The sequence below is a fragment of the Taeniopygia guttata genome, chromosome 23, assembly GCF_048771995.1.
Source record: "Taeniopygia guttata chromosome 23, bTaeGut7.mat, whole genome shotgun sequence".
NCBI lineage: Eukaryota > Metazoa > Chordata > Aves > Passeriformes > Estrildidae > Taeniopygia > Taeniopygia guttata.
Genome location: NC_133048.1, coordinates 3,888,918 through 3,915,011, shown reverse-complemented (window position 1 = coordinate 3,915,011; position 26,094 = coordinate 3,888,918). Strand labels below are relative to the sequence as shown.

The 26,094-nt window shown below is 52.1% G+C and overlaps 1 protein-coding gene across 1 annotated transcript; it reads right to left on the bottom strand.

Moving 5' to 3' along the window:
* Positions 1-1,342: 1,342 nt before the first annotated feature.
* WDTC1 (WD and tetratricopeptide repeats 1) lies at positions 1,343-25,507 on the bottom strand. Its single transcript, XM_002194060.5, has 16 exons — positions 25,322-25,507; positions 19,882-20,029; positions 17,448-17,531; positions 16,382-16,428; positions 15,123-15,234; positions 14,533-14,720; positions 13,967-14,149; positions 13,585-13,679; positions 12,363-12,478; positions 11,211-11,286; positions 10,514-10,610; positions 9,032-9,205; positions 5,528-5,763; positions 4,986-5,154; positions 4,388-4,580; positions 1,343-4,268 (listed from the first exon to the last, which is right to left on the bottom strand). Exons 2-16 carry the CDS (start codon positions 19,987-19,989, stop codon positions 4,071-4,073), a joined length of 2,076 nt encoding a protein of 691 aa, XP_002194096.2. The 5' UTR covers positions 19,990-20,029; positions 25,322-25,507; the 3' UTR covers positions 1,343-4,070.
* Between the last annotated feature and the right edge of the window lie 587 nt (positions 25,508-26,094).

Below are 26,094 nucleotides of genomic sequence, written 5' to 3'. Positions count from 1 at the left end.
CCTCCCTCTCCCCCTCTCCAACCCACGGGGCAGCTTCCCTGGCTAAAGGAAAAGCCACCAGTTTCTCAGGGACGAGGGCACGCTGCCAGAGCCGAGTGCTGGTGACGCTGCTCAGCCGTGAATTCGGACCGAGCCCAGCTCCCCTCCAGGCCGGCCCCAAGGGGGTCCCCGTCACCCTCCTGTGCTGTGTGCAAGGTCTGAGCAGCCCCAGGGGCTGAGCTGCTCCCAGCCCCAGCACATTCTGACACCCTGCTCCCGTTCTGCTCACGCACAGCACCCATCTTGAGCCCTCTGCAGTTCTGTCGCTGGCACTGCCAACAGTTCCATCAGAGAAAAGTGAATTTCTCAGTCAGGCTGCAAATATGTTCCTCCCCCCACATCCCAGAGCATATCCCTCCTCTGCCTCCTCAACCCAATCCTCTCATCCAAATGACAAATAAAACTAATTTTCTGGGTCCTTCTACCCATTTCCACCCACAATTCAAACACTCAGCTTCCAACCACTCACTCCAAGAGCTGACCCAATTAGCTGATTGCCAATTCCAGCTATGGATGCTCATTGCTTTGTTACAGCAGAGCTGCCTTTTAAAGCAATAATTTATATCAGACAGGATTTGAAATGAAGAGGCCTCAAAAGACCTTCGGCTGAAAGGTGTCCAACAGGAATTAAGAGAAGAGTTCAAATGGATTCTGAGAATAACAGCTTGGTTTTCAAACTCTCCCTTAAGGCCTGCAGATTGGAGAGCAAGGAAATACTTGGGAGGTTTTGCAGCAGGAATCCAGAGGAAAAAGAGAGTTTCTGAAATCCTTTAGCAAAGGAACATCTCTGGGCACGAGGGTCGGTGATGGGCACACCAGGTAGGGCAGGGAATGTGCTGCTGCTGCCACAGGAACCCCTCCTGTCGCTCAGGCAGGTGAGCCCGGCTCTGCCCGAGCCCCCAGCTCAGCCCAAGGAGCAGCTCCAAGGCAGGATGGGCTGGTGCAGCTCCGTGCCTCCCCTTTTCCCTCGGGCTGAGCCAGGATTTCAGAGCTCTGCTGTCTCTGAGAACAGACACAAGGACTGCGGGAGCAGCTCTGCAGGATGTGCTCCCTCCCCTTCTCCATCCCCACCCCAATGCTGGCAGCCCGAGCTCCCAAACCTGGATGAATTAACTCAGCACTGACTCCGTGGCCACATTTTGGGTTCCCCGGCCCCCTTCCTATGCAAGTTTTTGGAGCCTCTGTTCTCTGAAGAACTGACAGCACCTGGCCCAACCAGGCCACCCTCCACCCACCCTCACAGAAGAGAAAGGTAGAACAAAACCACAAGGATCCCCCGAACAAAATGACACCAAGAAAGAACTAGAACAAAGAATTGTTTAATCGCTTAACCCTTTCTCTTCCAGGGACCAGAGAAACAGTTTTCTGCTCCTTCTAATGAGGGCAGTAAGGCTCGTGTGTTACCTCTACAACTGCAGGGGCAAAGTTTACGAGATGATCGTCTTTAGTACTCAAAAAAGCAGAAGCAATGGTCACTGCAACACTAAGAGAATCCTAGAGTCTCCTAACGGAGAGCCCATTGCTAGAATACAAAAATAAAGGAGGCATCCCTGCATATCCCAGGCTAGAAAGAGTTAACCAGAAAGAGCAGGAAGAAGCTTTCCCAAAGAGGGGGTTGAAGTAAACAGCAGAGGTCAATAAAGCAACATCTTCTCCTGACTTCCCCAGCCTGTTTTTTTTCCTTTACCAATAAATACAAATTCCTCGGTAACAAGCGGCAAGCAGGTAATCTGCCCACAGCAAGGGGAAAAGGGGCTAGAGGCAGAAAGATTTTTCTCTCCCCTTCTCTCCTATTATTATTAATCTTTTTTTTTTTTCTTTTTTTTTTTTAACCAAAGCAGCCATTAAAAACAGCAACCCACTGCAGAGGCAGGGAATCTGGTTGCTTTCACACTGCAACTGGCAGGTAAAAGAGCTGCACTGTCTCACAAGGGTAAAAAAACCAAAAAATAGCTGCCACTGCAAAAGGTGAATGGGGAGGGAGAGGTCTGTTCTCTTCAGAGCTTTTCAGCTCAGTCTCTCAGTTTAAAAATCAAAGTCTGCAGACGTTGTCTACTGAAAGCTGAAAAAAAGTTTGAGTGGGAGGAGAAGAGGGAAAAAAAAAAAAAAAAAAGAGGATACGTCTAGTAGGAAGCCTTAAGCAAAAAAAGAAAAGGGCAGACCATGTCAGAAAGCCACCCAAGTGAGGAGAATTTTCTGCTGCCTCTGGGTTTGGAAGAGCAGCAAATGCCAGGGGTGCACCTGGCCATGCCCCCGGCCAGGTGAACTGCACAGTCACAGGTACTGGGTGAACACAGACCAACCTGGCCCAGGCTGAGGGACACCTGGCGCAGGTGAGCTGCGCCCCGGCACGGGAGGGGAGGCTGATCCTGCCCCTGCAGCGGCAGAGCACCGGAGCTGCTCCTCGGAGGGGCTCCCGCAGCAGCGGCAGGCACAGGGCACAGAGGTGGCACCCTCGGGTCCCTCCCTCCCCTGCAGGAACCCAGAGAGGCTGCCAGCTGACCTCCCTCCCTGCTCCTCATCTCCAGGATTGTTCTGGAAGGCAGAGGCAGCCCTGGCTCAGGAGCCCCGTGCAGCTGCGCTCAGCAGCGCCTGGCAGCCAGAGGCAGCCAGGGAGGAAAGGGAGGAAAGGGAGGAAAGGGAGGAAAGGGAGGCCTCTCATCTTTCCACGGCAGCAGCAGGAAGACCAGGGATTGCACCACATGGAAGAACGGCACACACACATGCGCACACACTCCCAGACACACACCTCACACCCCTGGGACCAAGGCTAACATGTTCAGACCTTCGGCAGGAAGAGACACGAGACAGCGCAGAGCGGTTCAGATCTCCAGGGGCTCTTTGGTCTTAGTTGATAGTCCTAGAAAAAGCAACCTCCAGAGGTGGTTGTAGCACAGCTGTGTAAGATCTGTGGGGTATTTAGTGTTTGGCAACTGCGAGAGGGGAAAACAGGGCTGTGTGTTACAGGAGGGGGAAGGAATGGAAGTACAGTGCTGTGTTTCCAGGTGTGCTCCTGGCTGTGCAGCCAGCCAGGCCGTGGGGACCGGGAAGAGGAAGGAGGGTTCCTGAGAGGACCACGAATCCATTTGATGTTACACCAACAAACAGGCAGGGAAGGCCCACCTGGGCCAAGACAGAGCGGCTGGCTGCACAAAAATGCTGCTTCTGACAGCCCCAAACTGTGGCTGTATCACTCACACGGTGACAACATCCTCAGCTCCTGCACAGGTGACATGGAGAGGAGGAAGCGAACACAGCTACACACCTGGGGCAATGGAGAGGTGCTGTCACCTGCCCTTTTCCTCAGCAGCTTTAGCTACTCAAGTCCTGGGCCTCTGATCCAGCCCGTGCCCATTGCTGTCACCTCCCTGCACGGGCTCAGGGACCACAGGAGGGAGTATCAGAACTGGGCAAGCTCGTTCTGCCCCGTGGAGCTGCACACACCCAGTGCCTTCACTGATCCCTCAGCTACGACAGGGGACAAGCCAGGCAGCCTCCAGCCCTCAATACAGCACACCTACATCTGCTGACGTGTCTGAGATGGAAGCCAGAAGAAAGGTGTTCGGGGACAAAACAGGTGTTTCATGGCCAACAACCGTAAACCGGGGGCCTCTAAACAGGCTGGTAGCACAGTCAAGCTTTCAGCATCACTGCAGTAAATTCATTCCATAACCCCTGCCCTAGGTTTGTATTTTATTCAGGAATTTAACATCCCCCCTGCAATGCAGGCAACAGCCCCTGTACCAGATCATACAGCAGCTCTGGAAAAATAATCACCAGTTACACTGCTCACGGACAACTCAAAGACCCCTGTTGGGACTAAATTCCACTAAAGGCAAACCCTGGACTGCACTGCCATGGAAGAGGAGGAGGAGGTGATGGTTTAGAGACGGCCGCTCCTGCCCCTGCCAGCTTGTCCTACCCTGTGCATAGTGCGAAACAGTGCAGTCATTCACCAGAGAAAGTTCAGGACCAAGGAAACTCGGTTCCCTTTCAGCCAAATATTTAGAGGAAGGAGAGGCAGTTCTGTTTTAGCTGGGCCGGCACTGGACCTGCCCCTCTGAGCTGTCTTCATCATCTGAGCCGCCAGCCCCACCACTGGTCAGTCCTGTGATCCGGTAGCCCATGTTCAGCAACATCACCTCCAGCGGGTCCGCGTTCATCCGCCGCTGGTTGGCTTGGGAAGCACCTTCCATGTCCACGACCACGCGGCCGTTGAGGGTCTCGCTCTGCAAAACACCAGGGGAGAGCACTCAGGACCAAGGAGGGGCTGCTCCTGCTGCTGCAGCGGGAGATCCCAGCGGGAAAAGGCAGCAGGAAGGAGCGAGGCTCCGGCTGCAGCTCTTACCTCCGGCCTGGGGTTCCAGAGTCGCACGACTGGGTCGATGCCGCTGGTGGCCAGGAAGCAGTAGCTGGGATGAGGCTGGAGACAGTTCACAATGGACTCGTCTCCCTGCAGCACACGCACCAGGTTGGTGGTTTCCTTCTCCCAGATGAAGAAGGAGCCGTCGTCCGAGCCGCTGACGATGTACTGGGCGTTGCTAGGGCAGAGGAGCAGAGCCTGGGAGTCACACTCAAGAGCCAGGCTCCAGCAGGCTGAGAATTTCACATGGCTTCTGTCATCAGCAGGCTGACATCCCTCACACTTACGCATCCAGATAAAGCTCCCCATGCTGGTTCCCTGCACCCCCAGGAGCCCCGTTTTCATTCCCAAACGGATTTCTGAATTGCTAGCCCAACCAGGTCCTCTGTGATGTGCTCCTCATCGGCTGATCATGCAGCAACGTGGGCGGAGGGTTCCTGTCAGCTCCTCCCAACCCTCCAAACCAGTGTCCATGTCATTTTATGAACAGTAACACGGGGCTACACGCGAGCCTTCCATGGAACAGATCACCCTGCTGCTGCTGACTCCTGTCCTGCACCCTTGCTACCATCTGCCAGCATACCTGCCAAAGAAATTGGCCTCTTTGATGTCCGTGGTGGTGTTGCAGTGGCCGCAGTACCGGAACTTGTAGTCGTAGCTGCGCTCCCTCAGCACCATCTCGTCCTCAGAGATGGAGTCCTTGCGGCCCGTGGCTCGCAGCCGGATGGGGCCACCCCCCTTCTTGTCCTCAGCTGCAAGGACAACATGTTTCCCTCAGCACCACCAGGGGAGTTCTAAGCAAAACACACCCCAGGAGACCCCAGCAGCCTTAGAGAAGAGTTAAGGACGATTTCAGCAGGAAGCAGGGCTCAGAGCATGAGCTTCCTTCCTTCCAGATTATCTCCTGGCTGCATCAGACTCCTTTTATCACACTCTCACTCAAGAGCAAACCAGGACCAGGCACAAGGAAAGAACAGGCTCCAGCCAGTTTTTGTGCACAGCAACAATCAATCTCTCTCAGAAGTTGGAGCTTTACTTCAGAGGGTCAGTTTAAGGAGGAAAGTCCTTGTGTGCTCATGAGATTTCAGTGTAACCTTGGAGAAGCCCAGGAGCAGCAGCACTCACCGTTATCACTCTTGGAGAAGAGGGCAGCATTGATGTCCCTGTCTAGTGCGTCGCAGGCACTGCTGTGTGCTTGTTCTGGAAACTTCCCTTTAAAGTCATCCAGACACTCCAGTGCTTCTGCCACGTACTTGAGTTCAAAGAGACAGCGGGCGAGGCGGAAGTGGGCCTTCAGGTGGCATGGATTTAGGGATATGGCCTTCAAGCAGTCCCTCAGAGCATCGTAATGGTCCCCATCCCTGAGGAAAGCAGAGCGGTGGATTAGCCAGCCCAAGCAGCAACAGCAAACATTTTCCACTGCTGCTTCCCAGCCCTCATTTCACTGCACAGCTTGTTGTTTCCAGCTCTCTACACAATCCCACACCCCAGGAGCTCACTAACAGCATTTGCTGTGACTCGGGGGCACCACCTGACCCAGCCCAGCCTCCCCAAGGCCTCAGCAGACGCCCACAGGCAGCTCTGGGATGTGACCACAGCAGGCTGCCCCGCCAGCCCTGACCTGCCATTTTAAATCCAAGAGAGCAGAGCTCCCTGCTGCAGCACATTTCGGGAAGCCCTTTGAAGATGGAGGATGCAGCAGCCCTCTGGCCAGGCAGCAGAGCCCTCCCGTGCCAGGCGGGCTCCCTGTCACAGCTCAATCGTGCCCCTGTGTGGACACACGGCACAGCTCCGGCCACAGCCGCAGGGCTCCCACCACCCAGGGACCAGCAGCAACCTTTCCTCACCTTTACAGGGAAAACGGCAGGTTTAGAGGTGAGCGTTGCAGCAGATGGGCTGCTCTGGTGTTTGTATCCTGTTTACAGCCTGATTTCCGAGCTCAGGGCTCTGGCAGGGAGGCTGCCTGGCTGTGCTCTGGAAGCAGGAGGGACTCGCTGAGCCTGGTGTGGTGCCCAGCTCAGGCTGGCAGGGCAGACACACCTGGGGCACCTCAACTGCTCAGACACCACAAGCTGCCTAAACAGAGTGCCAAGGCTCCATTTGATGGTTAATAATAATAGTAATAATAATTTAAAAAATTATAATGTTTCGTATCTGTAACCTACATGCCCCACTGTGACTGCGCCATCCCTGGAAGTGTCCAAGGCCAGGCTGGACAGTGCTTGGAGCAATCTGGGATAGTGAAAAGTGTCCCTACACATGGCAGGGAATGAGATGGGCTTCAAGGCCCTTTCCAACCCAAACCATTCCAGGATTCTGTGCACTGCACCCACCAAGGTCCAAAACACTCCCAAGGAGAGGATAAATTCAAAGAGCAACAATTTTAGATCATGTGAAACCTCTGTCAGGGAGCCACAGGAAGGCTCAGGTTGGAAGGGAGCACTCAAAGTCATGCAGGACCCCTTCCCTGCACAAACAGGCCTCCTTACAGCACATTCCTCAGGATTGTGTCCAGTTTTGGATTATCTCCAGTAAAGGAAACTCCACACTCTCTGTGGGCAGCCTGTCCCAGTGCTCTGTCACCCTCATGGTGAAGAAGCTCCTCCTCATGTACAGGTGGAACAGGGAAAAGGTGTCTCAGTGTCTGGACTTATTAAGGGGAGTTCCAAACGTTGCCAGGAGCCTGTTTTGCAATCCTTTCACCCTGCAGCTCCCTCCTGTCCAGGTGGGTACTGGCCACTGCCCAGCACAGCCCTGCCCATGAGATCTGCAGCAGGAACAAGGCTCTCCAGGGCTGCCTCTGCAGCACTGCCAGGGTTAATTCAGGACACGCAGCAACAGGCCATTTTTAGTCAGAGAAAGAGGGAATGCAAGTTACCTGTTAGGATGACAGACAGCTGTCCCACACTTGCACCCCTGACTGGGCTTTTAAACTGCTTTGCCACCCTCAAACATCCTTCAAGCTCAACTACCAGCTTTGGCAGCCCAAGAGACTGGTGTGAAAATGGACACGGTAAAGCAGGCTCTGACTTCTCCCTTTGTTACAGGATTGACTCAGCTTGTGCAAAACTAGAAATCAGCTCAGTACTGCCAACGTGGACTGCTGAAAGCAATCCAGAGGGGGATGCAGCTGGCTTTTAGGAGCAAAATTTCAAAGGACAGCCTTAGAAGTGCTGGAAAATATGAGCAGCATCTTAAGGGAGATGAACCAGGGGAGGTTAGGAAATTACAGACCTTCCTTTTTTCCTTGCTCTGTTATTCAGAGAATGAGGCCAAAGTAGAACCTGCAGGGTTCTGAGGGTGGCCTGTACCTGTTCCTGCTCCAGACATCAAGAACACCTCAGAGACACGTGGTGGTTCAGCCTGGATCACTGTCTGCCTCTGCCCTGCTCAGTGACATCCCAGCCACCTTCCCCACCCTCCACAAACTCTTCCTAGCAGAAAAGTGCCCCTTTTCTGCACCTGGCAGGTATCACCTCAGTGCTATTTAAACCCCACCCCCCGTGTGCCACAGAAACCCACTGTGTATGTTTTCCACATCTTCCTGCTACCCAAAACTGTGGCAAAGCAGTAGCTGACACACTGAAAGGTTCAGATGTGCCAACACCCTTCGGGAAAAACGATTCCTATAAGAAAAATGTCATTCATGAGATCAGCACTCAGCTTCTGTGTTCCATCCCTTAATCCCAACCTATTGTTCTTCTCCTTCTGAACACTGAGGTCTTTTTGAGGCAGCTCCCAAATCTCTGCTATTGCAAAACAGCCAGTAGGCCAGTTACCAACAGTCACAACAACTGCTGGCTGCTCTTTATCTTGGCAAGAGGAGAGCAGAATTCATACTGGGGATTTCAGCAGGGAGAGGAGAAGGATATCCTCACAAAGCAAATGGAGATGAAGGACCACAGCTATTTTAAATATGTTAATGGCAAGTCATGGTACTCAGTCTTACTCTGCTCAAGGGGACAGGCACTAAAATAACTCAGCTGTATCTTGCAGATGCAGCTCTGGCCACTGGTCAGAGAAGACATTACCTACTGCAGAGGCTGACAGGGTGTTTTGCAACCAGCAGGGCAGAATCCTCTCCAGACTGCAAGGATCTGCCACCTCCCCAGACCCCTCCCAGAGGTTTGTTTCCAGTCAAAGGAGGGTGGGTTAGCTGGGGTAACACAGGAACCATCAGAAATGAGTGTCTGCAGTGTGAGGTTCTTGGATTAAGCAGCAACCAAAGCCACCCCAGCAGCCCTAACACAACCTCCTGTCACGGGATGTTATAAAGCACAGTCACCATTACGTCATGTGTTGACAGCAGATTTAAGAGCCCTTCTTTGATGCAAATCAGAACCACCCAAAGAAACACAGACACCCTTGGAGACATCCAGGATGCTGTGAATCAGATGTGGATTTTGGGCTTCTTTTTCAACAGGAAAGGATGGGGATTTCACACAGCACACCAGTAGGTGGGCTGTGCCTCCCCAGAATTTGTGCAGCACAGACTGCTGCACCACCCCTTTGTGCCAGAGGTGCACAGTTATGTTTCAGTGTGACAACCCCAAGCCTGCCTGCCAGAGGGACACCAGGCCCTTGGCCAAGGTGGCCCCTGGAGTCACCTGCAGTGACACTGCCCCTTACCACTTGCGCTTCATGTAGGCAGCAGCTCTGTTCCCATAGAGCATGGCATTGTTGGGGGCCTTCTGCACAGCTTTGCTGTACAGCTGGATGGCCTGCGTCCACAGCTGGCAGGCAAAGGCCTCGTTGGCTTGTTGCTTGATCCTCTCCAGGTACGGGGGCAACTCCACCTGGGGGCTGCAGGGGAAGAAGGGAGCAGCACAGGTAAGTTGTACATCCTTAGCTCCAGGTCAGAGTCTGCAGTGTTTAGCTCCAGCTTAGCTAATATTTGCTAAACTTCCTAATAAAAGAGTCAGGAAAAGGCAGAAGGGATTCTGGACCTGAAGAACTGGAGTTTAAGAGCAAAGTTTGGTTTTGACCACAGAATCCCAGAATAGTCTGGGTTGGAAGGGAAGTTAAAGCCCATCCAGTCCCACCCCCTGCCATGGGCAGGGACACCTTCCACCACCCCAGGTTGCTCCAAGCCCCATCCAACCTGGCCTTGGACACCTCCAGGGCATCCAGAGTTTCTCTGGGCACCCTGTGCCAGGGCCCCCCACCCTCTGGCAGTCTCACTACATCATTTGACTGTTTCCAATTTTTCTTCATCTACAGAGACACACTCCAAATTGAGCAGTGGGTATTTTAAGCATCAGACTCCACCAATACGTCTTTGTTTCGACTGCATAAACAACGGTCCCACTGCTCTTTTAGCAATGCCCAACCATGCACATGCAGAAGCATCTGAGCTCACCAGGCCCATGCTCCACAACCCAAAATTCCAGCCCCATTCCTGCTGCCGCGGTGGAGGGGCCATCTAGAGGAGAGGAGCTGAAACAGTCCACAAAGTCACTTTGGAGGAACCCAGACTACCCATATATGGTATTCAATAAGTGTCTTGACTTTGAACCAAGTCTCATCAGCTGGAAGAAAAACAGCCACCAAGATGTGCTGCTGCTCCTTCACCGCAACTGCATTTTGCTCTCAAAGAAGGAAATCAGCAGGAGCAATAGAAGAGTCTCCATCCAGTCCTAGCTCCCATGTTAGGAATGGCAGTAGTGTTCCAGTGTTGTCACAGAACAATTCTGGCTGCTTCAGTTCAGTTAGCAGCAGGCAAGTGCCCAAAAAATGGCAGAGGGAAGCAAGGTTTCTTCACCTGCCAGCCTCTGCCACCAACAACACACAGTTCCTGCAGGCCAGGAAGCAACCACCACTCAGGACCACTTTGCTTCCAGGCCTGAAAAATCATTTCTTAGTTTTGTCCACCTTAATTCATCGTAAGAGGAAATATCCTCACAGACAATTCCTCTCAGGATGCTCTCGCCTGGTCTGACTGCTGTTCACAGCCCAGGCGTAGGAGGCCAACACAGCCCAAGGACAGAGGCCGCCTGGTAATCCAGGAACAGGGCAAGGGATTTGCACCTCACACCTTTCTGGCAGCACCTCACCCCGTGAGAGGCAAAGGACAAAGCCATAAACGCCCTGGAGGGGCAGCTGTGCCCTCACCTCACGTGTGCCCTTCCCTCGGCCAAGCGGAAGCCATTGCTGTGGAGATGGATCCCATTGGACACTCCATTGGTAGAGGTTTTTCCATTCTGCACTTCTGAAGGTTAGAGAAAGATATATACAGCCATGCTAAGTAACAATGTACATTATACAAGCTCAGGGTTATTTCACAGCAGGGCCAATCCAACATGACTGCCCCATTCAGAGCAGAAACAAAACTTCCACAATTCCACCCGCTCCAGCCACCTGCATTTGATTTGTCCTCTTATATTTACAAATCTCTGCACTGTCCTTTGCAATACAATTCTAGATGAGAAAACCAGGTACACACAGAACTAAGTGCTAAGGGAATTACCTTTGACTGATTTCAGACATGGTTGGAGTGTCATGGAATCCTGGAACGGTCTGGGAGGATTCCAGGACCTCAAGCACTGACCAGTCTGCTTAATCCCTGAGCACAGCTTCAGGCACTCTCCACTCACACACACCCCACCCTCTGCACAGGTCACTTCTGCCCTGTTTTGTCCCACTGCAGAAGGATTTGGCACCAGGGTATGAACTGCACTGCAGAAGCAGCCCAGCCCAGCCCAGCAACACCCACAGCCTGCTTCAGTCTCCTCCTGCACCCTGAAAATGAACTGTGCAGAGCAGAACTCCCCTCTGCTGCTTGCTCCCTTTGTGGTAGCATCACACTTACCCCCTGAAGTGTGGCACTTCTTTGGGAGGAGAAAAGTGTATGGTCGCTGTTTGTATGTCAGATCAAACAAATAGACCTGAGGAAAGGAAAAAAGAGCATGAGACAAGTCTGCAAAACAGAGATGCTCAGGTCAGAAATAACAGAGGGCTCAGCAGGTACACAGTTCCCTGCTTGTGTTTGCTACTTCAAATTTTCTCACTGGGAATCTTTCTTATGGATGGACACACAAGGGGTGGCAGCAGTAATTGGGGTGTGTCCCAGTCCAGCCCAGTTCAGAGAGAACAACACTGACTAACAGGAACCTGGTCTTATTCCACAGCTGCAGAATTTAAAAGATGACCTGACCACTGACCAACCTGCTCAGAAAGCTTCATATTTCAATTAAGCAACTGAGATATTTCAAGTAACACCATGACAATGAAGAAACCAAACACCTATTGACAGAGAAGAGGCAGGACACTGAGGAAAAGTCTCTCTAAGATGAAACCAGTATTTCCTGAGAAACTCCCAGGGCAGCTGTGTGAAATCCTAATTCACAGCTGTACTGGCACAGGAATGGACAGCCCAGGCCAGACCCATGGTTCACCCTCTCCTAAAGGGAGTGAGTGCACGTGTGAGAAAGAGCTGGAGAGGACAAGCACAGTGCAACCTGCCCACAAGCAAAGGTCCTGTTTAATCCACGCTGATTAATGCTGTCAGGAGGATTTTCTCATTCCATTGATAGGCTTTACAAAAGATCCATGAATATCACCCAGAGCTTAAAATTAAAGCAATCAATATTCCAGGTGAAGGCGTTTGCTTCTCCAAGTTCCTCATTCACTACATTCTATTACAGAAGCAGTTTGATGTTTCAAGAATGAGTTATGAAATCCTTTCTAGGTCAACAAAGGTCAGTTCCAGAACTGGTTTTGTTTATCTTCTTTCCCCTCTTCCAGAGAGCGAAACGTGAATTGGAAAACCACAACAGAACGTGGTTTAACTTTGGTCAGTGCCAGCGTAACAAATATATCCCTAATCCCAAGTATTTAGTCTGAATTAATCAGAAAGCAGTTTAAAATCAATCACATTACCCACAGAGAAGTTGCTGTACCTATTTTCAATAGCACACAGCAATGTCCAGTGACCCAATGTGAAGCTTTTCTGCCTCCTTACCTGCTCCCCTCCCATGTTGACCAGGAGCTCGGTGCCATCGGGGCTGAAGGTGACGTACGTGGCCACCAGGACCCTCAGCCGGTTGTTGTAGTCTGGAAGCTTCACTGGGAGGTGCCCTGTGGAGAGGACAAGTCCAGAATTATTGGCTTAACTCTCAACTGCTGTCTTTGTCCTACTGCAGCTGCTCCCTTTTACAAGAGCAAAGCCACGGAGCACAAGCACCTACGGGATTTCCCACGGTTTATGGGATCCTTCCACAAGGAACCAAACCATGCACAGGTGCCTTTTCACAGGTTCTGGGTAATGATGCTCCACCTCTGGAAGTGTCCAAGGCCTGGCAGGATGGGGCTTGGAGCAACCTGGTCTAGTGGAAGGTGTCCCTGCCCACAGCACGGGTGGAACAAGGGGTGTTTTAAGGTCCCTTCCAACCCAAACCATTCTGTGATTCCATGATTCCAATTTTGCACAGCCACCCCACAAAAAGACAGGAATCATAACAGCCTTGTTAACAATGAGCCTCCAGAACCCAGCAAATCTCAGTTTTGGGGATTCACTAGGATTTGGCTTTTGTGATTTGTGGCCATCTGCAAATACCTCCATCCTCAACCTCCTAATTAGGTTTCCTTAATAAAGCTCTCAGCACAAGGACACCAAAGCTCCTAAATATTCAGCTCACACACAGGTTCTGTTCTTCAGACAGCAGATGTGTTGCATGACCAGTTCAGGGGACCTGAGGAATCCTCTAGTGGGAATCATGAGGAGCAGGACTGTCAGAACTGGTCTGCTGAACATGCTGGTCGGAGATATTGTTAAAAAAAAAAAAAACAAAACCAAACATTTTGGGGTAAAAGATAGTAAATAATGAGCACTGGAGAAAAATGTCATCTAGATTGCTCAGATACTGCATCACTGATTTTTCATCTGCAGGATGAGGACAAGTCACTTCTGTGCCGAAAAGACTTTGAACGGCAGCTTTGCTGGGACCAGTTCCAGGAAAGCCTAGAGAGCCCAGGTGATATCCAACCCTTCACTGTGCAGTAGGAGTGACAAAAACACACTTATGCTGGACAGAAAGCAGCAAGGCCAGCTCACCACCCCAGTGAAATAAGCTGGAATTCCATGGAGCATGCCATGGAAGAGCTGCCCTGAGCAGGGGTTTGTGTGATGGGCAGGATTCTGATCCTGCAGGCACCCCCGTGCCAGCCCAGTGCAGGGCCCGTACCTGCCACGTAGTACTGAGCCGCCCCGTCCGGGAGGGGCTTCTGCCGGTCACAGAACGTGTGCACTCCAGCTGAGGGACTCTGCTTCATGCTTTTCCTGCCCAGAGAGAGGAACAGCCTCATGATAACCCCAGCATTCAGCTGCTGGAAGCCTCATCTCCACTGGCTTTTCTGGTCCACCCACGAGGACAAGGCCGGCTGCCCACACAGCAACGGGGTCACCAGCCTCATACCACCCCGGTGTGCTCAGCTAAAAGACTTTGGGTGACAGAAAAAATGGAGTAAAACTTCCCAGAAAGAGGGGAGTGCTGGATCCCTGCAAGTCCCCTCTTGCCACCAGAGCCCTGACCAGATCCCTGCACCAGGAAATCCCCCAGCTCTTACCTGTGGTTGTGGATCATGCGGATGTCGTAGAGGCGCACAAAGGGCCCGCTGGCCCCCACGGCCAGGTAATTGTTGTCCTGGGGGTTCACTGTCAGGCACTTGGCCTCCACCAGCTGCCCACAGTACTCAGTCAGGTCTATCAGCACCTCGGAACGTTTGCTGTTCTCCCGCAGGTCGTACTGCCTGCAAAGGGGCAGCAGAGAGGCAGAGGTATCACCGGGGAACAGAGCAGCAGGAAGAGACTCATACAACATCTTCGGCTGGGACAACACACACTGGGCTTCAGTACCAGGAGAATCATTAAAAGCAGATCTGTAATGTGCACAGATTTATTCAAGTTCCAAATTAAACTCCCAATCATGACCTGCTCCTTTCCTGGCCTCCCTTTCCAGCAGAAAATGGAGGAGCTGAGGAGACTATTTATGACTCTATAAGATACATCTTTCCAGTTTTAGGAAAGGGAGAGTTGAGCTTAAGCTGTTTAGTACAGAGACAGCCTCCCTTCAGGCCTGTGCACAGCACACATTGTGATGGTTCCCAGAACCAAACCAACGGGAATTCTGTACCTGATTAAGCCATCTTCTGCTGCACTCCAGAAGGTGTTTGGCCACATGGGAGCCGTGGCAATCCGCTTCACTCTGTTGGTGTGATCTCCAAACATGTGCACGGTCTCCTTGACAGTCAAGTCATGGACGTGCACCTTGGAATCCGCAGCTCCCGTGATGAGGATCCGATCCCCTGAGTGCGGCAAGAACTGCGGGAGAGGGATTGGACACTCAGCTGGAGCAGCACTGGGCTGCTCACATGGACACCCTGGCAGTCACAGAGCAGGAACTCTGCTTCAGGAACGTGGGCCAGCCCATGTTATTCCCTATTACACAGGTCAGTATGCACACTCAAGAGTCACCAGCTACAGCAGGGCACACAAGAGTGTTTTCATCCCACATCCCAATTTGCTACAACCATTTCCTTCCAATTCACTGAGAGAATGAGCTTGGGATCTGCATAAACTAAGTGCAATATTGGATTTAATCTTGTTGCCCATAATTAGAAATATTAAAATTTTTGGGGGGAAACTGCTTGCAGGAAAATGTTTCCCAGCAAGGATTTATCAAGAGCTGTTTCTGTGAGCTACTCTTTCCTTGTATGCACATACCTTGACAGAAAAGATGTTTGCAGTGTGTCCTGTGTGCATAGAAAGGAGTTTCTTGTGGTGCAGAGGATCCCACACAATGGTATGCTGGTCATCAGAGCCAGAGGCCAACAAGCTAAAAGGAACAGGAGACAAATATGCACCACGAATTCTTCTGTTCCACACCACGCCTGGGTCTGCGGAGCTGTTTGACCACAGACGTCCATTAAATGAATTCAGCCCTAACCAGCCCATTTCCTCTCTTCACTCAGCTCTCTGTTCTTGCTGCTCACCGTGCACCCATCCCCTCAGCCAGGTCTAGGAGCTAAAGCAGACAAACAGCAGTTCCACAGGAAGCACAGCTGACTGAAGGATCTCACCCGCATGGCGATGGGAAAGCAGGAGTGTTTGGTCAACAGCACAAGCAGGGCCTGCACCTTCCCAACCACCCTGGCTGCGTTAACTGCTCCACATCACCTCTGAAGCCCAGCCAAGGCATTCACTTCCAGCCTCCAGAGGTGCCCAGGCAGTCCCAGGGCTCATGGGGTGAACCACAAACTGCTTTTAAAGTCATTGCAAGGCGCTCTTGGCCTTGTCCATCCATCTGCACCAGGACCAAAGGAATCTGACACCTGCACCTCTCAGCTCTTTTAAACTTAAAATTTTTTGTAGCCATTCTCTTTCAAGTACGTTAAATTTTCACTGGTAAATAATTCTGAGGAGTGTTAGAGGGCAGATTTTGGATGTTGTAAGAGGCATGTACAGAAACACCCACTCTTCCTCCAGTGCACTCATTTCTCACACAGAAACTCTTCATTCCACGTGGTTACTGGAAGTTGCTCTTTAGTGTCCCTCTAAAATTGCGGAGGGGTGGATTCTCTACCTCCTTCCCTTGGATATCTGCCCCCCAGCAGTAGCTTTTAACAGCATGGTGAAGGGGGTGGGGAAATGTCACCACCAGCTGGGCAAATCCTAAAGATCCATTATATTCCATAATACCACTTAAGAGAAGAGAAGAGAAACAGCCTTCAATCTCCACTTCTTAGTCTGACCATTTCCCTTCTGAACTCACTAAAGGGGCATTTCTAATAATATCCAGATATATTTAACAAAATAAAGCTTCTTTTGAAGCATGAGCTCTACTACAGCTCAAAATTTGAGCTTGAGCTCCACTTTACTAGTAATGGGAAGCAGCTGCTTATGATAACATGACCTACATCCTACTCTTGGGAAAACCTGGGGTTATGGCTTTGCTGATTCCCCAAATGAAGCCACATACTTACTCTCCTTTTTCATTCCATTCCAGACAGTTGACACACCCAGAGTGACCCTGAGGGAAGAAGGCAAGGGAAGATGGCATTACTCAAACTTCAGAGGTATCAAACAGAGCTGTCCTAAGACAAGGACACAGTGAGCTCCTCACAAATAACTTCTTCCAATAAAAGCAGGTTTTTTAAAATTCCAACCCTGCAAAGAACACCACATGGTTGGTAGATAAGCACCTCCAGAAAAGACAGACATGCTAGAGCAGTTGGGGCAGAAAAGGCAAAATGAAACAAATAGAAAAAGGTAATGTTGAATAAAATGGCAGTTTAGTCTCGGAGGCTACAGATGAAATCCTGCTGTACACACGGAAAGGTGACTTTGCTTCCAAAGCCCTTGGCTAGGCTGACAAATTACATGTACAGGCACTCTGGGAACACAAGGAAAATGCACTTTTGATAGCTCTGTTAGAAGCACCTTGCTGCTGGGTGACTACATCATCCATCTTCATCCACATTAACCAACAACTGCACCAGGACGTGGGGGAGTGTTGAGCAGCATTTGATGTGGGAGATATGACTGAAAAGGGGGACAAAATAATCCTTTTCTCCCCCAAACCAAGATAATTGATGTGTTAGAGGCTGGCTCAGTTGGGTGGAGCAGGGTGTTGATAATACCAAGGTTGTGGGTTTGACCCCAGATGGGGCTGTTTAAGACTTCAATGATCCCTGTGGGTCCCTTCCAACTCAGAATATTCTGTATAATCTTAAAATCTTTTCTGAGGTATGTCAGAGCGCACTACAATCCGTTCCTTAGAGATCCCACGAGAGCTGAGCACATTGAACAGGTGACAATTGTCTTCTTCAGGCATCAGTGCTGAGATGAGGTGTGCCCACCCTGTTAAAGGTTCTCCTGTAGGTGCACCAGGTAGCGCAGAAAGTCCCCGCAAGCTCTCACAGAGCTACTCCTGGCTCTAATGCAGTGTGGGAGACCAAGAAATCAGCACTGACCTCATAAAACAGAGCAGTCCATTCACTCCTGCAGCAAGGGGCACTCCAAGGAGCTGTTTGCTCTCTGGGCACTCACCTGCAGCTCAGCCTCCAGCCCCAGGCGGCGGATGAAGGGGTCGGTGACGTGGTAGTGGCGCTCGAAGCCCAGTGCTCCCCTCTCCTGCAGGAGCAACAGGCACACCCTGAGCACAGCAAACACACCACTCCTCCTGCCCTTTCAGAGAAATTCCTCACCTTTAAAAATCACACCAGGTATTGGGGTGTCCCCCCCACCACACTGGGGGCCCTGTACTGTAGTAGGGAGTCACAGAATTCCAGAATGGTTTAGGTGGGAAGGGACCTCCAAGCCCCTCCAGCACCATCCCTGCCATGGTAGGGACACCTCCCACTGTCCCAGGCTGCTCCAAGCCCCGTCCAGCCCAGCCTTGGGCACTGCCAGGGATCCAAAGGCAGCCACAGCTGCTCTGGGCACCCTGTGCCAGGGCCTGCCCACCCTCACAAGAATTAATTTCCTCTCAATATCCCATCTAACCCTGTCCTCCTTCAGCTCAAGGCCATTCCCCCTTGCCCCATCACTACACACCCTTGTTACAAGTCCCTCTCCAGCCTTCCCATCCTCTGAACATCTCCAGATGGGCAGATCTTAATCTTTGCCACTGAACTGATTTAAAATGATGTGAAACTCAGTGCCAGGCTCCAGCTGAGGAGCCAAAACCAGCCCTGGGAGGCCCACATGGAGGCAGAGTGAGCTGACCCTAACTGGGGCCTGAAAGAGAAGACATGGAAGAACTTGGGAATGCCTGCTATTATCCTTGGCAAGGATTTCAGCAGGATCTCCATCCTGAGCACAGCAGTCCTGGACCAGAGCAGCCCAGGAGAGCTGTGCCATTGCAGAGCCTGTGCCACGGCACCAGCAGCATGGGGTGAAGAGCTGGGGGGTGGAACTGGCCAGCTGCCCTCAGGGGTGGGTCACTCCTCAGGCAGGGAGCAGAGCTGCAGCGCACAGGCTGTTCCAGAGGGATGGGAACAGCTGCCACAGAACTGCGTCAGTACAAATGAAGGTGAAGGAAAGCAGGACAGTTGTTTCCCCTGTGATCTCACAGGGCTCACAGATGCATCAGCAGATGGCTCTGATGAAAGAAGGCCAACTGCAGAGGCAGGAATGAAGGAGAGAGAATGCTAGTCAAATTTTGGATGGAACATCTAAATGGAGATTCTTCCCTAGGACTTGACCCTGCTGTGGTCTCCCTCCATGCCACACTCGTCAATGTAAGATGGGAACACCAATGTCAAAATCACCCTGGTGGTGCCCAAGAAATCACCCTGGTGGTGCTCAGAGCACATCAGCAGTCCCAGAACAGACAGAAGCGCTGAATTCCCTCCCCAGCCCAACGCTCAGTAATGAACTCCACACACCAAAAGCTATTTGAAGACAAAATGGAGACAGACATAAAAGGATTGGAGGCAAAACAAACCAGGCTTTTTGTAGGAGCGTCCATGAGAGACTTCAAACCCCTTGATGTACTTTTGTGGAGAGCATTCCTAATGCACTGCAGGGCCCATGCAAGGTGCTGCAGGTATAATTCTGTGCTACTGCAGCCCCAGTGGCTTTGTGAGGGCTGTGGGGCAGGATATTGCTTTTCCTACAAGGAACTGCCTGACTTAGCAATCTTCCCAAGGTCACACGTCAAAGTCTGACATGCAGACAGTCTGAGACAGTCCCAGGCTAAGGCTCAAACCACAGAACCAGCCCTTCCTTGTTAGGGCAGCAAAACAAATCTTTGCACATGGATTGAATTACAAGCTTATAACAGAGTTTATAACAGTTGGTACCAAACTGCAAAGTGAGCACTCAAGCTCCCAGTTCCTTATTCTGGCCACTCACAGATCCCTTTTCTGAATGCTGATTATCAGCAAAGCTGCAAATGATTTCAGGCCTCTGAGTCCCAGCAATAATTGCCTATTGTGTCTGCTGCAGCCAGTCCTTTCACGTTGATATTCCACCAAAGCAGCCATCAGATGACTGATCCCACCACTGCACAAGTTTTTTTTTCCCTACACAAAGGAAGCAACACAGCACTCTCTAAAGAAAAGGAGACAGAGAGGCTGTGACAGAGATCATTAGCTTTACTACAGTCAGAAATACCTCTGATGGCAAGATCACACGGGGAGAACACAGAAAGCAGAGAGGGAAGCTGGCTAAGGGCCTTTGTGGTGCCCAAACACAAGCAGCTCTATTTCTCTCTTCAACTCAGAAGGAACAGAGCTGCTGATGGCAAACCAGCCCAGGGAGAGGAACTGTGCTCCTGTCATGCCAGACTTCATCCCAGCTCTCCATTAAGGACAGTGACAGGTCCTGTGTGCTTGTTCTCCTAAGCTCCTTACAGGGCTTATCAATATGTAAGTAACAGAGATCTTGCTCCCAAGTAAAATAACACCAGGAGCTTTTCCCACTCCAGCACGGACTCCCCCCTCTCCACCCACACCAGGGAACACGGGGTCACACGCACCTTGATCTGCCTGTGGATGATGTCCCTGGTGATGTTGGCTTTTGCCATCTTCTCGCAGTGGGGCAGAGGAAGAGAAGCTGTGGGAAGAGCTGCTGTGCATCCAAGCATTCCAGCCGGGCCAGGATCCGCACCGAGGGCGTTCAGTTACCTGGGGGAGCAGGGGGACACGGGCAGGGCAGGGCAGGAACACCACACCTTAGGCTGCTCACACAGCGCCAGGCTCCCACAAACAGTGCTGGCTGAGAGCTGGAAAGTTTGGATTAAAGGCTCCTGAAGAAACTCAAGGAAGGAACGATGGGAGAATGAATGTCTGGCTCAAAGCCATTCCCAGTTTGTGGAGAAATTCATGATGAGCAGAATTCCAGAACTATATCAACCTGGAAAATCCATGTTTCTATCCCAGCAGAGACCCCGTGAGTCCGGAGCAGTTTCCTGTCACAGGCTTCCCTCCCACCATTCCATGGCCACTCATGTCCAATGTCATGTTTCCCAAACTCTACAACCAACAAAGATTATATTATGCTGTGAATAAACGCAGCATTGATGCTTTGGGCCACATCTTCTCTCTCATTTACTACACTGGATTATCAGCAAAACACCCCTAAAATATCCAAAAGGACATAAACATTCCCTGGAAATAACAACAGCCAACCATGAGGTCAGAACTGAACACCTAATTACCTCAGCAAGAGAAAAGAGGTGCCCAGTTAAAATTGAATTTCCAGGAGAAATTAAGAGTTTTGCACACTCTTAATGGAGTTTAATGTTCTAACCTAAATAAATGAAACCCCATGGAATTGGCTACTTCTGCTAAAAAAACATTCAAATTGCAGAGTGGTGGTCACAACCCTGAGCTGGACAGGCTGCCTAGCAAAGGATCAGTCAGTCCCTGAGAAATGCTGCAATTCCAATCCCAGTTTCCATCCCACAGCCTGGCCCATTTAAACATTTCTACAGTTCTCTTTAAAATAACAAAAAGAATAAAAATGAAATTTCAAACACCCATTTTGTCCTAAGTAACCTTCTAGTTTAAAAACATTTCCAAGCAAAACAAGCCAAAATTTTACTCTTCTAAATGAGGAAATGCTGATTCATTGAAACGGGAGCATTTCACAGGAACACCGCAACAAACAGGAGTCCCGGCAACCCTCATCTGATTCTCTGCTGCCACAGGAGGGCTTCCATGGGCAGGGACACCTCCCACTCTCCCAGGCTGCTCCAAGCCCTGTCCAGCCTGGCCCTGGACACTTCCAGGGACGGGGCAGCCACAACAACAACTTCCCTGAGGAATGGCTCCCCAGGACAGGAAGGGAGGAAGCAGCAGCATCTGGGCACAAGGGCAGGTGGATCTGCTGACTCTGCCACTCCTGAGAGGTGTCTGAGCTGCTTCCCCAAACTTCAGCAGAGAGACTGAGGACTAGGAGAGTGTCCAGGGAAGGGGACGGAGCTGGGAAGGGGCTCAGCCTGGGGAAAAGGGGGATCAGGGGGCCCTTCTGGCTCTGCACAGCTCCTGACAGGAGGGAACAGACAGGAGGTCAGGCTCTGCTCCAGGAACAGGGACAGGAGGAGAGGGAACAGCTTCAAGCTGTTCCCAAGTCCATCCTCAAAAGACACAGGGGCAATATCCCAGCACACCTCAGTGCCTTCCACTCTTCTTAGAGCATCCCTACAACATTGCCATGCCCTGTCCACAGTCTCCCCCCTCCAAACAACACCCAGCTTCCTCCTCTTCTTCCCTGACAGGCAGATTTCTTGTCTTCCTCTTTGAGAACAATTGGATTTGGCTCTTAGGACCCTGTCACCTCCCTGCTGACAAACACCCCACTGCTCTTTTGGGAGTGTTTTTGTCATATTTTCTACCTCTAGTTATGGCTAATTTCTAATCAGCTTCTTTCTCCTCCAACAGCACCAAACAACCTCAAGGACACATGTGGAAAAATGCATGTGCATGGAAAGATCCAGATCTCCCATACACAGCCATAAATAACCCACACCAAGGGGCCAGTTTAGAGCTAAATAAGTCACTGCAAAACCATTAATACCCTATAAGCCCTCTGTATAAACAGAGAGAAGGAATACCCAAACCCCCCAAAACCACCACTCTTTAACAAACCCAAATTCCCTGGAGTTTTAACAAAGACTCCTCTGCACTTTCTGCCTTGTGGAACCCTGACACCCACCCTGCCCAGGTGGAGCAGCAATACACAGGAGTTGGCTATTTCTGGGAGGGTTTTTGGGATTACTGATGTGTTGTGGAGCTTCCCAACTCTCTGGACAAGCCATTGCCAGCTGTGGTAACTCAGAGGTGGCCCCAGGTCTCAGGAGATCAGCACATCTTAACTTCTTAAAAAATACAGGCGAGGAAAATCATCCAAGAAATCAGACCTTGGGTAACCGGCTTGGATAAAACCCAGTCCAACAGGAATGCAGGAGCCTAAGGTGTCTCTCTTTCCAGGAAAGTGCTTGATTTGGCAACTGGATACAACAAAATGCTCAAAGGCCTCCCAGATCTTGTGCCTTTGCTTGGCCAAGAAGGCTTCAAGAGCCTTTCCTCCTTTCCCTTTGCTATTTTTTGTTGCTCAACAGGTGTTCCACAACTACAAAGGCTCTGGCAACCTTTAAGTTATCATGGAAACACAGATGAAGGATTAAGAAGCCCAAAATCTCATTCCAGAGCACATTTTGAGCATTAGCCACAACTGATCACAATCCCAGACTCCCAGACCCCATGAATATGACAGTGATCTCATTCAAATATTAAATAAATAAGCACTAAACAAATAAAATAAATATTTTGTGTTCTTAACACTAAAGACTATTGACCCCACCACTGTACAGGTAGATCCAGCCCCCAGTTTCAAACTGACCCTGGAATAAAACAAAATCTCTCTAGATTTGTAGATCTCCTGCAAAATATATGTAATAAAAAATCAGACAAAAATCAACTGTGCCTCCCAATTTCTTAAGACACAAAGGCTTCCAAACATGAAGCCCCTCCAAAGAGTCTTTGTCACCACTAAAGGAATTGGAAATTCCTTGGACACTTCCACCATGGAAATTGGCAAAGAATGTTCCTCTTTAGGCAAAACCACCATGCAAATTCTGCTCTATCCCATTCTTGCAGCTTCTGGCTTTTGGCTAACCCGGCACAACCAGCCCCTGGTGGAATGAGGGATAAAGTCCCAGAGAGAGGGGCAATTTGGGACAAAGCTGCACTGCTGCTACCAGGGCTGACTCCACAAGCAGCTTCACTTTGACTACATGTAAGAGATAACCTCACCCCTCCCTCTCTGTTCCAGGCCAGGCCTTGGAACAACCTGGAAGCACAACAGTGGAAGGTGCTCCTGCCACTGCAACAACATCGTCTGTGAGGTCCCTTCCAACCACACCATTCCATGGTCCCGGGACCTCTCTGGGGTTACATTTCTCTATCACCCTTCAAGGACAGCTTTCCCTCACCCCTCACTGCTCCAAACCTGCCTGGGACACCCCAGACACGACTGAAAACCTGGGATCCAGTGACAAGCTCTCCTCAAGCTGCTCCCTGGAGCACACAGAGGATCAGCCCACCTGCAGCTCCTGCACTTTCCCCCGGACTCTGCCACACACAACTCCAGGGCACAAACAGAACTTTCGCAACGCTTAAATCCACAGTCAAAAATTAACAAGGCACAGACTTCCATGGGCTCCAAATCTGGCAGGCTCTGTTTACACTGACAGGCACTTAAAAGCCCCTTAAGCTCCTGGGAAAGTACACTTCCAAAGGGTACTCCAGGGCATGGAGAGGAACACTCACTCCAAGCCTGGAAACAAAACCTCAACACTGATAACACAAATAATCCCATCAATTTAACATCAAACGCTCCCAACACAGCCTGGGTTTGGGGGATTGCCCCTTTGCTGGATTGTATTTCCCTCTCATGGAACCACCCACAGCAACACAACAACAGTGATGGGCTCTGCACAGAGGGGGCTGAGCCCCAGCCGGGGCATGGGCACCCTTTGGGAAAGCTCCATCTGCCCCAAGGAACTCCACAGAGCAGCAGGACTCCTGAAATCAGCACTTTTAAACAAGCAAGCCCACTCCCAGCTGCTTGGATGTGTCTCAGGCTCTAAACTCAAGGTCACTGGGAAAAAGCAGCACTCTGCACACCACGAGCCTCTGGATACACAGCTCATCCTAAGTGAGGGTTCCTTAGACCCTTCCCTTCAGCACCTAGAAATTATTTCACCACCCAGAACCCGTCCTAAAAGGCTTCTTTAGCCTCACAACTTGTTTCCCTGCCTTCTTTACCGTGACTTTCCAAGAGGTCACAGATCAAATTAAAATACAGACGTGTAGATAGGAATATTTTTTTTTAGGAAACGTGAAAAACCAAGAGGGAATGCCCTGGTTAGCAGTAAACAATTTGTTTAAAGGTTTCTCTCCAGCTGAAGGAGCTGCAGTGGCTCCCCAGGAGAAGAGGGGAGATGGGAGCCCTGACAGAGCCAGCGCAGGGCACTGTCAGGGAAACTCTGGGCCACACGGTGCCCGCAGCTCAGCCCTCCCACTGCAACCCTGCCCCTCCCCTGATCCCCAGCTGGCACATCCACGGGAAAAAGGGAAGAGGCCAGGCAACCCCTCAGCCCCAAGTCCCACACGGCCCAGCAGCTGCAGCAAGAGTCTCACTGGCAGAGGAGGAGAGGGGCTGCAGGACACCCACCGGGCAGGGAACGCTCCTGTGAAGGCTTTAGCCAGGGGACAGCGGGCACAGGAGGGGCAGGGCAGGGTCACAGCCAGCAAAGGGGACAGGAATGCGAGGACAGGGCAGTGCCAGGGCTGGGAGGGGGAAAGGCAGCCGGAAAGCAGGAGCTGCACCTGGCAGGGGATGCCGGGCTGGGGGGAAGAGGGCCTGGGGAAAATGCGGGTGAGGGGCTGGAGTGGGAGCAAGGATAAAGCAGAGACCCTTAAAGGCAGTCAGACTGCTGGTAAGAGAAAGGGGTGACACCTCGGGGGGATGAGGGGACACCTGGCAGAGCCTGGGGTGGGGGAAGCTAATGGGAAAGGCAATGGTGGGGGAAATGTCAGGAAAGGAGGTGAGGGGGGCAGCTGAGAGGGAAGCGGTACGCGGGGATGGGTTTGGGGCCGACAGGGCTGGCAGGAAGAGGGGACAGGGGCACAGCTGACAGCAAAGAAGTCCGGCTGACAGGGAAGGGGGACGAGGTGTGCCTGAGCGGGGAGGGAACGGGGGGATGCAGCTGCCAGGGAAGGGGGCACCGGGGGAAGGGCTGCCAGGGAACGGAGCACCGGGGCCGGGGAACGGGGCACCGGGGCCGGCTGATGCAGCTGCGAGCGAGACGGGTACAGGGTGCACTGCCAGGGAAGGTGGCACCGGGGGGCGGCGGGCAGGGAAGGGGTCGGGGGGCGGCGGGGATCTGTCAGGGCGGCGGGGCCCGTTACCTGTCAGGCCTCCCGGGCGAGAGCGCAGCGGGCACTGGAGGTGGCGAGGGCCCATCCATGCGGGGCAGAGCGGGACGCAGCGCAGGGGCCGCGGCGGGGCCCCGGCCGTGCCCCCGGCCCCGGTACCCCCGGTACCCCCGGTACCCCCGCCAGCTGTCCGGGGCTGCGCTGCGCCCCCCGCCGCCGCGCGCTGCGCATGCGCCACGCCAACTGCGCAACCGCCCCCCCCGAGCGCCGCCGCGCCCCGCCCCGCGCAAAAGGCGTAAATCCCGTTTGTGAATTCCGCCCCTTCCTGCTCGCCGCCGCGCCGGAACTGGCAGCTCACGGAGCCAATGGGAAGGGAGGATGCGGATCACGGGCGATCCGCCAATCGGCGTTGGGGGGCGGGAGCGTAGCGAAGGGGCTGCTGGGAGATGTAGTCAAAGGAGGGAGTGATGGCCGCCGGCTCCCCTTCCCTAAACCTGGGCGTTAAAGCCCCCTGAGCTCGGACCGCTCCACAGCGCCGAGGATGGTGAAGGGCCTGGGAGGAAGCCAGGAAGGCATAGGCTGAGGTCACTCAGTTTGTCCAGCCCGGAGAAGAGGGGGCTGAGGGTCCTGTTGCTGTGGTAGAAGGGCCCCATCCCACCCCTGCCATGGGCAGGGACCCCTCCCACCATCCCAGACTGCTCCCAGCCCCATCCAGCCCGGCCTTGGGCACTGCCAGGGGTCCAGGGGCACCCACAGCTTCTCTGGGCACTTGTGCCAGGACCTGCCCACCTCACAGGGAAGGATTC